Genomic DNA, 15,650 nt, shown 5'->3' on the forward strand with positions numbered 1-15,650 from the left:
GAGAATGGGAAAATGTAAGACGAGCTTTAAATCGTCTGATACTTGGAAATGGTTTTCAATCTTGATTGTTCGATATGTATCTCCTGCAAGATTGAGTCAGTGCTTCCCAGTGCCTTATCTCAAAATATGGCTGTTTCTGACGGAGGTAGACGTTTTTCGTCCCTCCTCCCGTTCTTGGCGGGACAGGCCATGGGGCGGCGACCACCTGATTCCGGTTTTTGACTCCAATTACGGCGACAATTATCCTTTGTCGGTCTGTCTAACTGACGACCTCTGTCAGGGAACTAAATTGGGCATAACGATACCACGACAATCAGAGATGCGAAAAGCACACCCACCTCAGGGCTACACACCACGTATGGATGAATGCCATTGACATAATCTCTGTACAATTGCTCTCAGTCTTTACGTATCTACTGAATTTTCTTAAAGATGTTCATAGCACCAAGACAATAAGACATACTGCGGCGCTTGCATTCCCTTGAATGTTACTTCTCAACTGTTGATAAAGTACATGCAATGACGTGGTGCGATTTCGGAGACGTTAAGATTTACGGTCTCAGGGACTTCTTTTCACGTAATTTCACAATCTTGAGTTAATCGAAGTCCAGTAGGTAATATACTGCATTGCCATCATTTGTACTCTAAAGATAGTTATGGACATGACCATGGTATGTGTAGTACCATACCGTGGTTAGGTCACAAATCCTGTGCTGCATCTCAGCAGAGGCAACTTAAGTTATTTATGACGTTATCAAAACATCAGATACCGCAGAGGTTGTTGTTAGTGTGTGGGGGCCTTTAGCGAACTTTAAACATGCAGATACAAGTCAAGAGCCCGTCAAAACAGATAACATGACAGAGTCCAGACATACCGCAATGATACATGACCTGGATGTGCCGCACAGAGATACGTCCCCATTGACCTAAATCGTCTGACTTTCTGGCCACTGGTATTCATCAAATTCCATGCAGCCGCCTATAGAGGTGCATTTTCTTGACGAATCACATCCTATGTGTTTGGTTTGACCCTATGTGTTTGTTTAGATTCGCCCATCTGACCTTCTGACCTGCGATCTGTCGATTCAGCATTTTGATGAAAGTATAGTTCCGTGCTGATTACCGTGCACAAACATGGACCTATCGCCAACTCATGTACCAAATGGCCTACATTCCAGGCCACGGAACACAGTCCAGGAATCGGGAGTAGGCTATGCAACATCCGCAAATCGTTTTCGCTCTCTTATCTGTCTGATACGTATTGTTTTCTCATGCATCTCTCTCTACTTATACAGATGTGGATATGGCTGTACATATGTCTGTGTGTTTGTATCTAAAAATCAGTATCTAGAAAATCCCCAAAAAGTTTAATCAGGTTGATGAAATTATGGATTTTAGAGTTCATTTTTGGCGAAGTAGCTCAAGTTATTATTTTTTTCATACAGAGAAACGTAGCAGGGGGCTAGCGAAACTCTGTCATTATCATGATCCCGTGCATTTAACAGCCGGAGTTGTCAGATAATACAATATGTTGGAGCGTTCGTGGTCAAGGATAACCACATTATGGTAAATCTTGATTTATGCTTGGATTAAACGTTGTTATTCCTGGCGCCAAGATATCCGCAGAGGCTGTTTGTTACTCATGAACCCCTCATCACTAGTTCTCTCACGTATGTGCTGCCAGACATTGGTATTCATGGAGTCACCCGACCATGATGTAATGTCCGTCAGTGTAGGGCAGCAGCAAATTGTCGAGATATTATCGTAGCTGCAGATACCTGGCGCGGATGAAAGAAAGACTGTATTGACAAGATACCTTCGACTAAGGATGTACAGTTAAACGTAGCGGAGACCACATTTCCTCTGTATTTGGAGCACTATTTGGTGCTGGAGAGGTTTGGGGAAGGTTTTCTGTCTGCAGGCTCATTGCACAAATAAATGGCAGTAGAACCACCTTAATGGTAGCGCTAGAAGGAGATCCGTCCGTTTCTGAATAGCAACTAAGCTTCCCTTGAGGTCCTGGATGCATTCACGTCCACAAAACGCTCGGCAATCAAGCTTTTATACATGGTAAAAGTGATATTCCCTCTTCACGAAGGATAAAAGGGTCTGCAAGAGCAAATGTAGAGAGTAGCTTCACTTCCGGTCATGTAGATACATCTACTGCCCAAACAGGCAATTTGTAGACGTCAAGTAGAAATGATAGAGCTGCTCAGGGTGCGTAGAACAACAGTTAGTCATGCAGGTCACGTCTGTAACCATGACATAAACCATTGAACGTGCGATTGTCGCTAACCCCGAGACGTCGAGGAGGTTTTCGATGAGGAACAGGACTATAGATTTGCTGTTTGGATTGTAGTGTTTTGTGTCTGTTTGCATATCTATGTAGGTAATGACCATGGTGCTGAAACGACGTTGCCTTGTGGTGAAAACGTCCAAAAAATGAAATACAGTGGGTATGAATGATTCAGATGTTTTGTTATCTAGTCCCTTGGCTTGACGTTGACGTAATGATTTATATCGACTTTTATGAGGTGAATCGTGGCAGTTGTTTCACCAACAACCAAGTTGTTTGTTATTGTGAGCGACAAAGGGATGGTTATTCTTAATAACAAGTCCCTTTACCATCACCAGGGAATGCGTTTCACAGTGCCTCCATCTAAACATAACCTCTGTAGCATGCCGTTCCATTACTTCGGACTGAACACGTCATTTTTCTTCAATCCTAGCGGAACCAAAGGTCCCTAGTGAAAGAGTTGATGGAGGCTGGCTTGCAAATGTGTTTGAGTGCGTATTCCGTAGGTGGCAAGTGCTATGAGGGATTAAAGACGAATTTCTATGACACCTGAGCTCGAGGGTAACACATTTCACTCCCGAAATGTGCGTAACCTCTTCGGTACAGATGTGGTGGAACCAATCCCCGGGAGGCCAGAGCGCCAATGTTTACTAAATCAGAATCTTGTGAAACGAATGTTGCGCGAAATCAAATTTTGCTATTTTTAGACCCGTCGTAATGCTTCTCTTTCTGGTGGTCGTGGTGACTGGTAATGAGTTAAGAACACGCGGCTCGCAATTATTGCAATCTCTTAATGATTTTCCACAAGCTGTCCTTAGTGATACATGTAGCATAACCAATCGGAGCCTACAGTGGATAATCCAGTCGTAGATCAGACATCAAACCACATATTCAAAGGGATGAACAGACGCAAACACAACACTACAATGTCTTTGCACGCTTTATTACTATCGTAAAACATAACAAATGTCGTATTCTCGACAAACAGATCCATCTTTCACTTCTCCAGCTTGACCTTGTTGGCGGATATTCAATACCATGCCGTATTTTGTGGTTAAGGTTTTCGAATCCTTGAATATCAGGTTTGATAAGAATCGTTATGACATTGAACATAAAGATAGTTTGGGTCTGTGTGGAATGAATGCTTCTGGAAATCCATTCAAACGAGTAGATTTGTATCAGAGTATATTCTTAATCATGGAATGAAATGTCGTGTGATACTTTGTCAGCATGATAAGTTACAAAAATATAAGGATGAAAGTTTAACATATTTTTGTCGTTTTTTTCCCAGTGGGCTGCTGTCCTCCAGATACGTGGAGAGATACTACACCAACCAGTCAAGCAAGCCAGTAGTGGTGAAGGTGAGTACTCCTACATTTGTAAGTAAGTAACACAGAAGTGGCAGTTTTGGAAGTATTGGCCCATTGAGAATGTTATGCATGGCGAGGGCTACTAGTATACGATGTAGCCATCCGCACGGGACCAGTAAAGACACAACACAGCTGATGTCCCTTTGCAATAGTGCATTTAGGACAAAGCAGAGCGACATATATATATATATATATATATATATATATATATATATATATATATATATATATATATATATATATGTATATATATATATATATATATGTATATATATATATATCGCTGCGCATACAGTCGACTAGATCACGTTTAAGAGTAAAAATCCTCAGGACTAGTATCATGCCATGAACGACTATCAGGGTCAAATACTTTTAAGTTATCTCAAAAGTCTTGTAGAGGAACACCATACTAGCGCGAGCGCTGGTACATGTAGCCAGCGGTCAAACACCCATTGCTTGCTGCGTATGTAGGATCTGATGATAGCATCAGGTAGTTTCTCACTCGCTTATCGTAATGCGGGAACAACTTCAGGAGATACGGGAGAAAATCCCAAACTGTGAAGCTTAACTGTAATCCTTTTCGCCGAATGACGTCATAACCCATCCGGACTCTAATTGTCCATCATAAACAATTGTTAGCAACTACGAGCGATATGACGTAAGAAGGCCAATTACCTGCGCAGTCATTTATTTAACGGCATATGTTGCGTAGGCCGACGAGGAAACCAGGCATCACGGTGCCTTTTGTTTAACTAAAAATAACGAACAAGTATGTGGATGATAAATATAGCACTCAGGGTAGATATACGTTATTGATGATTTGGCTTACGCCATTGCATCTTTGCTTTAACGCACACCAGACGCCTTGTCAAATGCCACCCCGTGCGGTTCCAGATGTTATGGCCACAAGGGAGTAAAGAGATAGAAGCTCTGACGTTCTGATGCTTAAGACGTAATTGGAAAAGCTTCATAACCTCGAAATAAGCGTCATAAATTGGTACAGCGAAGGATGTGCATCAATCTGTTAACTGAATGGCTGTCGAATGTCAGATAATGTCGGCCAAACGAGAGAATAAAGAAATCTACGTCCCTGTTTTAGATGATTAAGTGATAAGCAAAAGCATCCCCGTACGCTACCGAGCATACAAATTGTGTTTTCTGTGTGGTTCCAATATTTTATTTTCACATGGAATGTTATTTACGATATTCATCTTAAAATCATGCAACATGCCAAACAATGTAGACTGCTAAAGGCCTAACAAACACACGTAAATGATCTTCATACATTCATGGTCTACAACCATTCTAATGCAGAATATAATAGTTCTAAGATGGACTTAAAATCCATTTGAAATGTTGCAAATGCCTCCTGAGTCGTGGTTAGATATTTTTTTAAACGTCTTAAATTTGTGGTCTGTTTCTCAAACGTTATCATTGCTGCAACCTGAGGGTTTAAGACAAGAAATCATTCGCGTCCCTCGAGACAACGCGCATTCCTCACTGTCTTGGCATTCTGTGTACGCGCCGCCGTCTTAATTTGCTGGGTAATGGAGCGTCGATTCCCCTCTTAACTCCTTCTCCTCTGGTGGGATTCTTTTTGTTTTAACATCGCGATACAAAGAAAGATCAAACACATTTCTTGGCTGCAAACTGTCTCCACTGGTTATTCTGTCTCCGTACAAATTACTGAAGCTCTGCTTTGCGTTTATGATCGATTGTACCTTAGGAAATACTGACAGTAAGGCCCAGTGACTTGATATGCATAGGTCATATATCTTTTATAAATATGCGTAGCCTGCATATATGATCACATTACGTTATGTTACATCCCATAGTAGATGCCCTGCAGGCCTTGTGATGTGATGTTCATGACATTGCCGTATCAAGTTTTTCACATATTGTATGTCACAGTAGTTTATCAAATAACATGGACCGCGTGTGCGCTTGTGTGTCGTGAAACTACTCTAAACCTTCGCTTACCTTGTCTTCGACTAAGGCAATGCTATAGTCATTTGTTGTCAGTAACATGTCCCTGCACTAGAATATCCTCAGCAAGGTCAGAAATGACCTCAAAGTACTTACGATTTCACTAGAACATTTGTAATAGTAACGGTGTTTTTATCGGAAATGCTGAACAGAAATTAATGTTTCAAAGTGTGCATGTTTGCAACGACCTTGTGTGGCATATCTAATGGGGTTTGGGGATCTTCTGTATATATAGCTATTTGCGTAAAGCAACCACTTAACACATACATTGAATGGAGCTAATTGCAAGTATGCTTTCAAATACATCAGACTTTGGCAGCCACGATCATTTAGCAGGCGCCATTCTTCTTACTGTACAGTTGCATGCGCCATTCTTTAATTGAAGCCTTGGCCAGTAGCTAAACATCAACGAATGACTTCAAGTATATAATTGAGATAAAGGACACAGTAATACCATCATTTATGTAGAAACAGCAGGAGAGATACTGATGTACGGAGATGGTCATCTCAGTCCGTAATCTCTGCTCTTTAGAACATCCATTCTTCTTTGTTATCAGTTGTTCTCTTTTTTATGGGCAACGTTACTTCACGGTGGCCCTCGTTAGGATCTAATAAAGCATCTCTACGTTCGCAATGTCCCGGTAATGTTGGATTTGACCCTCCCACAACCTCTCTGCAATCTCGTTGCTGATATGTCACCTGTCCTGTTGCTAGCTTAACTGTTCGGATATGTGACGAACGCAGGTTTGAGCAATGGCGTCCTCCCTCAGTCTTTCAACATCAATCCTCCCTCACTTTTAATCATATTAGCATGACGAATACTCTCTCTTTTGGAGCAGAGTTATTGGTCAGCTTTCACACCTTCCGTATAATCACCCATTGGTTGCTAATCCACAAAGACATTAGACCTGACGTAATTTGTCGACCAAAGCGAATTATTTTGAGAAAGCTCGCCATAATGTCTCCACTCTCCTCCCCCGTCCCCCTGCCTCCGTGCTGGCCTCTCGTTGTCTCCGTTCTCCAATCCCTGCAGGCCTCATTTATCACCATTTAGCTCAGACGGCAGAGGAGCGCTTTAAATCTTTGATGAGCCGGCATGAATATTCATGACTCTGCACCCGTAGCAGGAAGGGGCAAAAGCCAAATTTTCCATTGATTTCAATTAGAGCAAAGAGTCGGTTATGCGATTGAAACATTTAGATATGCGTTTCGAATCGACAACATTGAATATGACATCTAGATAGTCAATATGGACTATGGCTGCATGCTTTCTAAAAATAGCAAGTTCGGTCGAATGTTTAAAAAATTCGTGAAAGACATAGTAAGATAAGTACAAAATGGAATTCAGTCTGAAACTTTTATACTACTACTACTACTTTTTGTTTCAGAAAGGAGACACTTGAATAGGTTTTAACTTTTTGTTTTGGAGTTTTCAGAAGTTAGACCATCAAAAGTAATCAGCAGGAAGGGCAATAGGTCGTCTATATCCCAACAAGGGTTAGACAGGAACCAAGTCTTTTTATTCACAAAATCAACGCCAAAATAAAGTTGCTGTCACTTATATTCTTGATCTGATATAAGAATCCGCAGACAACACTACAGATAATGTAACGTTTTTAGATCGACCTACATTGCTGTATAGAAGACATAGTAATATGCTAGCAGGAAGCATTAATCAATCAATAAATCAATCAATCAATCAATCAATGATCGCGCGTAGCTGTTGGATGAGCTGCTGATTGCCTGATCTATCATCGCCGCGTCTATTACAAATCCTTCGGCACTTGTTTAAATGTTAGCATGGTGAGCTCCAATTGAAGATACACTTTAACACCAGAACAGTGTGCACTGACATTTACATGGCAGTCCATCCAAGCACTGTGAAACATGGCTCCAATCATTGTAGACAACGGGTGTTGATATTTTTGGGTTCCTGCAGCTGTATGCGCCGGTATTTCACGGGTAGACCGAAAGGTTAGGTTGACATTCCACTGGTAGTTCCTTGAATGATGGCGACATGGTGGATGGGAATTGCAGCCTCACCTGCAGGCGAACCTTCACCGGCAGAATTATTCCCGCGTGTCACGTACAGCTGACCTCGGGGGCAAGTGATCCCGTGTTTAATTTCCAGGAAATTGAGTCACCAGCTGTTTCTCCAGTCACTGGCCAAGCAATTTTCTTTGGTCTAATATAGCGTAATTTATTGGCACTGCCACCTGGCGGTCGGTGCATTAGCAGGACGGTAGTTGTGTATACCGTATTTGAAATATGGATGCCGTGCTCTAAAAGCACATTGCCTTTGTGACTTCATGATTTCATGGGGGAAAAAGCAGCCTTTCTACTGTAAATAATGAAACTCAGGTTAACAATACCCATAGTAATACAACATTAGCATTGTGATGTGTTGGTTAAAATTGTGTAAAGGTCCAGCACAAAAACTTTCACGAAGCTACAAATAACATCTTGACACTATATTTGGCCAATGGCCAAAGGCTCTTAGATGGGAATTCCTGGAATGCAAGATTGCTTCTTGAAGACGTTACTGACTTCTCGGAATACAAAATTGCTTCTAAAAGACGTTACTGACTTCTCGGAATGCAAGATTGCTTCAAGAAGATGTTACTGACTTCTCAGAATACAAAATTGCTTCTGGAAGGCGGTTGCTTACTTTTTAGAATACAATATTGCCTCTACATGGTTACGGTTACAGTTAGATTTCGGGAACAATCACGATGTGACAGAATAAGAAGAGACTGGATTGAGTGGGCGGGTGTGATACAATATTATGTAACATGCTGTGAGAAATTCTTGCTTTAATACGTTGGTACATGGTATCGATACACGATGGCATGATGTGCGCTGGCATGGTAATCTAGAGGCCCTGAGCTGCATTCTCGGGTAAAACCCAGCATTGCTTGTGTGGGGGACCGCAGGTGGTGTTGAGCCTTGCTATCTACAAACATAGGATTGATTGAACATAACTTGGCTAATACATAGTGTAGCGAAATTGCCATGATGTTGTAAAATTGCCATCCTGACGTATGGATAACTTTTTGCAGATTGCATTGCTTTATGTTAGTCCAGATGGTAATCACTCCATCGAGGGCGTAAATACCTTCATTTCCCGTTATAAACAACATCGGGCGTTGATGAGGTGTTATTCGCGCACGGTCGTTCATTATATTCCATCAATAAAGTTTTACTTTAGATCAAAACTCGAGATCAAACCTGGAGACAATGTCTTTCAATGGTAAACATGAAACAATGAAAACGTGACGTTGACATTTAAGGCTTCACATTGTGAAGTTAACAGCTGGGGAAGCAGCTTGGATGTGAGATAACTACAGTGTAATCGTTTCTACTCGCCGTGATCGCGTGGGTGGTACGGAGATATTCATGCTGATTGATACGGTAGTTTTTCACGTGAAATGTGCGCTTTGACTGATAAACGCGACTGTAATTCCTTCGTTTTACATGGCGTGATTCAAGGTTAGGACAATCAATGCTGTGTGTCATTGACACAAAATGGCAGTTCGTGATTGGTCCACATATTGTGAAAGAGAAAGTTGTAACCATTCAGCATCACCGTGCATCAGTAACACATTTTGCTGGGTTTGCCGTCAACCGGTCTTATGCAGAAATGACATGTTGAGTGTAATACGTAAATAAATACGAACGGTCAAAAGTTTTTCTTAGCTTGTTCAAAGTCGTCACAAAGGCACCAGATTTGAAAACGAAGCCTATTAAATCATACATCAACAATTCATGGATGGATTAAGAAATAAGGCATATCCAGTCTACTTTGCCGTTGTCCTCAGCAGATGAAGTCATGGCCATAGTAACAACATGGGCATATGAATAGCGTAGTACTGGCAGGAAACCGCGATGCTTTTTGTCTGTCCACAGTATTCAATGTCAACTTAACATTTCCTGGGCGCGCCATTCTGAATGCTTAGTGGATCAGCATTCCAAAAGCAATTTCCCGAGATGTTATCACTGTTTCTGTATGGTAATGTAAACATTCTAATCTCGTGTTGTGTTGTTCTGCTTCAGGGCACTGAGCATTGTTACTATCATGGCCGCATCAGAGGTCGTCCCGGCTCAACAGTGGCACTATCAACATGCAACGGCCTTCTGTAAGTACATTCGTACATTATCTCTGACGAGGATATTAGAGAGTTCTGCCATGGTTCCTCAAAATGTGTAATCACGGACGGGGTGACTCTAATTGAAGAAGCAATGCAAATGGCCTGAAATGACTTCGATGAAGTACCGCCATCAAGACTCCATCATGAAAAGGGGGTCAACCCTGCTATCAGCGGATTGAACCGTATTCTGCTCATCGACCTGGGTTCACACTCCAGGCGTATCCACGCTGTTTGCGCTTTTGTGTAGGCTATTATCCGCTTCGTCTGCTGCATTAACACTCTGTCCATGGGGATACAAAGCTCCACTACCTTAAGATGTAGAACATCTATGAATTAATCTACTGTAATGGTATAGTGGCTTTCTATTCATCTCATTGGTTAGTGCGGAAGAAGCCGTGCTGTTTTTTATACGAAGAAACAAAAACAAACACAAAAAACAAAGCAAATCATTATTAGTTTCTTCTTAAAGGGTATTCTTTGTCAACTGGAAACTACATGTGTGGTAGCTACAGCAACATGCAAAATGATGTTGCATTGCTGTAAAAATCAGCAGAATTGCAGATACTGTCTTCATGAGTAACTTATTTGCTGTGTGTTGTTTCTTCCCATGTACGCGCAATGTACATTCTGCACCACCAATAACGCAGACCTTTAACTTTAACTGACTGCATGTTAAGTTGCTGTGGTCTTTGAGCAGGAGTGAAATGTGAACCTGTATGTTTCAGTGGCATGTTTGATGACGGAGACAGTCTATACTTCATACGGCCTTCCGATGAGCAAGATGTTGTCCCAGAAAAGGTAACTTTCTTTTACAGGAGGACATCCTCTGTCTACAACCTTGTGTTGAGTTCCTGTTTGTACTTTGGTAGCACTATCCATTGAACCCAACCACATGCACATCGGGAAAGATGGACCGTCGGCGACGAAAATGTCAAAACATTACCTCAGCTTATGGATCTGTAGTTGTTTCCATGTTGGTGGGAATTTGACCACAAATCCAATAAAGCCATATTTACTGCATGATATTCCATAAACTCTCCTTGAACATCGAATCGACTCACATCATACATAACTATCGGTCATTTCCAGTGGTACAAACATTGTAAACCAGCTGTATTGCTCCAATATTTTGATGATGGGAATTTTACCACAAATTCAATATAGCCATATGTACTACATAGTATTCCATAAACTTTTGTTGAAAATCGAACGGACTTAGATCATACACAACTATTGGTCATTTCCAGTGGTACAAACATTGTAAACCAGCTGTATTGCTCCGATATTTTGTTGATGGGAATTTTACCACAAATTCAATAAAGCCATATGTAGTAGATGGTATTCCATAAACTTTAGTTGAGCATCGAAAGGACGCAATTATTGGTCATTTCAAGTGGTACAAACATTGTAAACCAGCTGTTTGCCCTCCGATGATCCATGATCTGCCCTGGCGCCATAAACCATATGTCATTATACTGTAACATCGAGGCGGCAGACATTATTTAAACGGCTGGGTGCGTATTCTGGCGCCAGCCTCATTGTTGTTGAGATGTAGACAAGATTGCCCTTATCAATGGCGACGTCCCCGGACGACCAATGTCGCCACGGTTTTGATATAAAAAATCACCAAGTTTCAAATCAAATGACCTAGAATAAAATGTAAGTCTAATGCAACCTGATGTTCTAGATCCTGCACATTTTCGTATTATTCAATCCTTTCATCAAAGGTATATCACCAGTGAATATAACATACATAGGTTCGTCCAAGTACCAATGATTTTTTTATTTTCAAAATCACCATGCTCCATGTTTCAAATTAAATGACCTAAAATAAAATGTAAGTCTAATACAACCGAATATTTTTTATTCTTCAAATTTTCGTATTACTTCATCCTTTCGTCTAAGCAGCGCCTATCACCTTATATAACATACATAAGTCCGTCCAAGCACCAATGATTTGTTTAATGGGTGTTGTAAATATTTGTTCTATCGGAGGTTGAAGATGTCAAGGCGATCCTTAAGCCTGCTGATTCGTCATAAACCTGCCGTTACGCCAGTGTTTACACCGTGTAATTATCCTTCAGCTGAAGGTGAACGACCTGTATGAGGGATTGGAGTTGCAGTGTGAGGCACACGTACAGTGCGAGACGATAACAGGGGATAGCAACTATTGGTAACAATATTAGTGTTAATAGCAAATATCAACAAGACTATTTCGCACAAACTCGTCTTCGTAAGGAAGTTGGCAAAAGACTGCTACAGAATAAACGTTTATGGTGTATGAAACTAGCTGTAAACAAGCTTCTACTAAGTACTACAGTCCCAAAGAAGTTGCTTTTGTTGCGACATGGTGTGAATTCGAACGTTTCGGATATTAGGTAGAATTCAAAGTTTTTCGTCTTTCCCTCGATCTGTGCGTCCTTGGTTGTCTTTCGGTGACCAGGCATATCTAGCTGCTTAAATGAAGAGAAACGGTTTAATAGCTATAGATTTATGCAGATGGTACCGTCAAGAACATTCCGGAGGATTACAGGCACATCAGCCTCCATTAAGGAAGGGTTGCGTGTCACTCAGCAGTGCTTCCACCAATGGGACATTCATAGTGCTCCGGATTAGAGTCCTGTACTTTTTATTTGGGTTACAATAACAAAGTTTGGTCCAAAGTCGTAACTCGGTATGCATGGACACGCATTAAAGAGTGAAGAAGACCTAGGTACTGAATACCTAACCGGAAGGACATTCTATGTATTACATGATGAGATACTGTAAGACCTTACATCCATGATTTACGATCCGCGTCGGCTCGGCCACTTACGGCGCCGTCCTACGTGTGATCCACCGACGGTAATGCCTCGGGTCGTACTTAGTCTTTTAATCTCGTACAAATGGGTGAGGACTATACATGTAAACCCTGTAATAAAGACAATGTCACCTCTGATGGAAGGGCAATCCCAACAGCTATCCTCACATTACTGAAGGATGCAGCTGCAGAAGTTATGATGTGTCAAACTTTGCTAGCATCTGATGAGCATGTTATGCCCTATCCCTTCTTCACGAAAACCCAGAATTTTATCTATGATGATTTGACTTAGAGATTGGGAGATTGACGACTTTTGTATGATATGGTCACGATACCTTCGAAGATTAGTTCAGGGATTTTAGGGGCTGTTTTCAGCCCTGGAGGCCTCTTCTGTCGGTGCATGTACAATATGGAACCGTATTGTAGATACCGTTCCCTGTAACAGTGTATGTAGATACTTTGCATTTGGGAACGCTTCTACAATCAGCGACACCTGTGCTGCAGTGCATTGTGAACCGAGGAAGGTGTCAGATGGCCACCGAAACATGGTTGTGTACAAAGTTTTTTTTATTCAGTGACTTACCAACCTGACGAAACTATTCAGGAATATTGTCCGGCAGTTGGCTCCACTCTCTTAATTGTGGGTGGAGAGAAAGATTATCAGAAGTAATCTTTGCCCTCTACGATAAGTGATATTTGAGATCATGGCTTCCTCTGGTTCGTCTTTGGTTACTGAAATGATACTTTGTGTTTTTCCAGAATGGTCAGCTGCACATCGTGTACAGGACCAATGTCAAAACTATGCAGCAGGATGATGTCCTGGTTCGAGATGGTGAGACAAGTAAATAATATACTTTCCAAAAACAGTATTGACTAAAATGATGTATAACAGAGATTACTGGAGGCTAAACTATGTGTACGCTCCAACTTGTTAAGAGTATGAAACATATATGCATGTTGTAAGACAGCATTGCAATCTATACCTTACATGTTGTGCTAATAATGAAAGCGATTCCTACTTTGCAAACATTCATCAGTAGATTCTCTTGTAACTACAGTATTATACGAGTGTAACAAACTACATTTCTGTCGTAACGTGACTTTTTATACGTTTTACAGAACCACAGAAGGATACGAAGTCAAGTAGACTGGATAGACTTAGAGAACTTCTATTTAGAAGAAAACCAAAGGTAGGAAAATGATATATGGCTCGTCTTCCTATGAACTCGGTGTTGTCTTAACCTGTCACTTTGGCGAATTCGAGAAGAAAATGTAGGGCATTATCACACATAGGACAGATATAACAACGTGTGTGTAGATTGTGTTCAGCATCAAGGACAGGTATGCTAAGGTGTTTGTAGGCGGTGTTCAGCACCAAGGACAGACATAACAACGTGTGTAAGTGGTGTTCAGCACCAAGGACAGGCATACTAACGTGTATAGATGGTGTTCAGCACCAATGACATGTATACTAATGTGTATAGATGGTATTCATCACCAAGGACAGGTATACCCTGGACATTCCTATCGTTGAATCAAAGTCGAAGCTGTATAGATGAATACCATGAGAGTATCACGCCTGTTCTATCCAACATGACATCATGTTGGTTGTTTTATTCAATACAATTCCCCTTTATCTCCACAGGCAAGATTGAAGAGGGACGTGCTACCAGAAACAAAGTACATTGAGCTAATCTTAGTAAATGATAACAGAATGGTAAGTATTTTTTTATACCAGTATATCATTCGGATGTACCATATTGGCTAAAGAGTCCTTTGGTTTCACTTCGATATCGCCTAGATGAGTTATAAGGCAGGGCGACTGGGAGTGTAACGACGCTAGCGTTATTTGATGCAAATTGATAGTCATCATTCCGAGAGGAGACATGGTAACACTTTACCTTCAATCCAGTTAGCGTTCCGCCCACAACATGATTAACGTTCACCGAACAAACGAAAACAATCAGTACCAGCAAATCAGTCCTGATCATTTCGCGATTTATGAAGACTAATTTGTGTCAGCTTTACCACAGATTAAGTCATCTGAATGGCGCATCTGTTCCCGCACCTCGCTGTAAACATGGGCAGGAAAATGGGACCAAAACGGTTTTGATTAGGTTCATAATGAGTGAGGATGATTGGTGGATAGAAATAATCAGGTAATCCATCACAGCAAATGGCTGTTTACATCACATACAAACAGCCTGCTCAACAAAAGGAGACGCTTTGATCAAACTGTAGACTTCTGTGGTTCAATTTCCTCCTAATTTTCAATAGATGGATAGAACAGTTAATGTTTAATTTCTTTGTACTCATTGCTCAGATCATTCTTGTACGGCTCATCATGTATATGTTGTTTTGAAGGCAGTAGGACCCCCTGCAATGAACGTTTAACTACCAACTGCCGTATATATCCTTAATATGATTATCAAAAGACTTGACTTTCGGCGAATTAAAGCTGATGTCGTTCATGTTTGACTTTGTGTGCCCTCTACAGTTCCAGATGTATAAAAATAACACACAGCGGACAAGTAGCGTCGCAAAGACCGTAGCAAATCTAGTAGATGCGGTAAGTCAAAGTTACTATTCATACTAGGTATCATCCTCTAACAAGAGCATAGCTGATGCTATTTTTATCATCATTTGAAGCCACTAAGGGAAAATATGTTAACCAACAGCACGGTTTCTGCCACGGGTTTCTGCCATTGTATGATAAAATATCATCCCAAACTGTGGCTACTGCTAACAGAAAATAAAACATACATAAATCGGACCGTTCATTTACTATGGACAATTTCTTATTTGTAACTGAATGAAGTATCATTTGTATGTGTTTCCATAGATGTACAGTAAGCAGCTGAACACAAGAATAGCACTAGTAGCGATAGAGACGTGGGATAGTGAAGACCAGATAGCAGTGGACAGCGATGCCCAGGAGACTCTCAGGCAGTTTCTGAAATACAGATATCAGAACCTGTTAAACTGGCAGTCGCATGATGCAGCGCATTTACTCAGGTAGGTAGCCAAGACTCTCTATTGCATAAGGAAAA

At 41.1% G+C, this 15,650-nt stretch overlaps 1 protein-coding gene across 14 annotated transcripts in view; it reads left to right on the forward strand.

The window, feature by feature from the left end:
* LOC136447334 (disintegrin and metalloproteinase domain-containing protein 11-like) overlaps window positions 1-15,650 on the forward strand; it is a 47,661-nt gene that overhangs the window by 7,686 nt on the left and 24,325 nt on the right. For all 14 annotated transcript variants that reach the window (XM_066446102.1, XM_066446101.1, XM_066446099.1 and 11 more), the window contains exons 5-12: window positions 3,588-3,657; window positions 9,706-9,788; window positions 10,526-10,598; window positions 13,360-13,432; window positions 13,720-13,790; window positions 14,246-14,317; window positions 15,098-15,169; window positions 15,443-15,615. In XM_066446102.1, the coding sequence (XP_066302199.1) occupies window positions 3,588-3,657; window positions 9,706-9,788; window positions 10,526-10,598; window positions 13,360-13,432; window positions 13,720-13,790; window positions 14,246-14,317; window positions 15,098-15,169; window positions 15,443-15,615 (687 nt within the window). The remainder of the gene's footprint in view (window positions 1-3,587; window positions 3,658-9,705; window positions 9,789-10,525; window positions 10,599-13,359; window positions 13,433-13,719; window positions 13,791-14,245; window positions 14,318-15,097; window positions 15,170-15,442; window positions 15,616-15,650) is intronic.

The sequence above is a fragment of the Branchiostoma lanceolatum genome, chromosome 13, assembly GCF_035083965.1.
Source record: "Branchiostoma lanceolatum isolate klBraLanc5 chromosome 13, klBraLanc5.hap2, whole genome shotgun sequence".
NCBI classification, from domain to species: domain Eukaryota; kingdom Metazoa; phylum Chordata; class Leptocardii; order Amphioxiformes; family Branchiostomatidae; genus Branchiostoma; species Branchiostoma lanceolatum.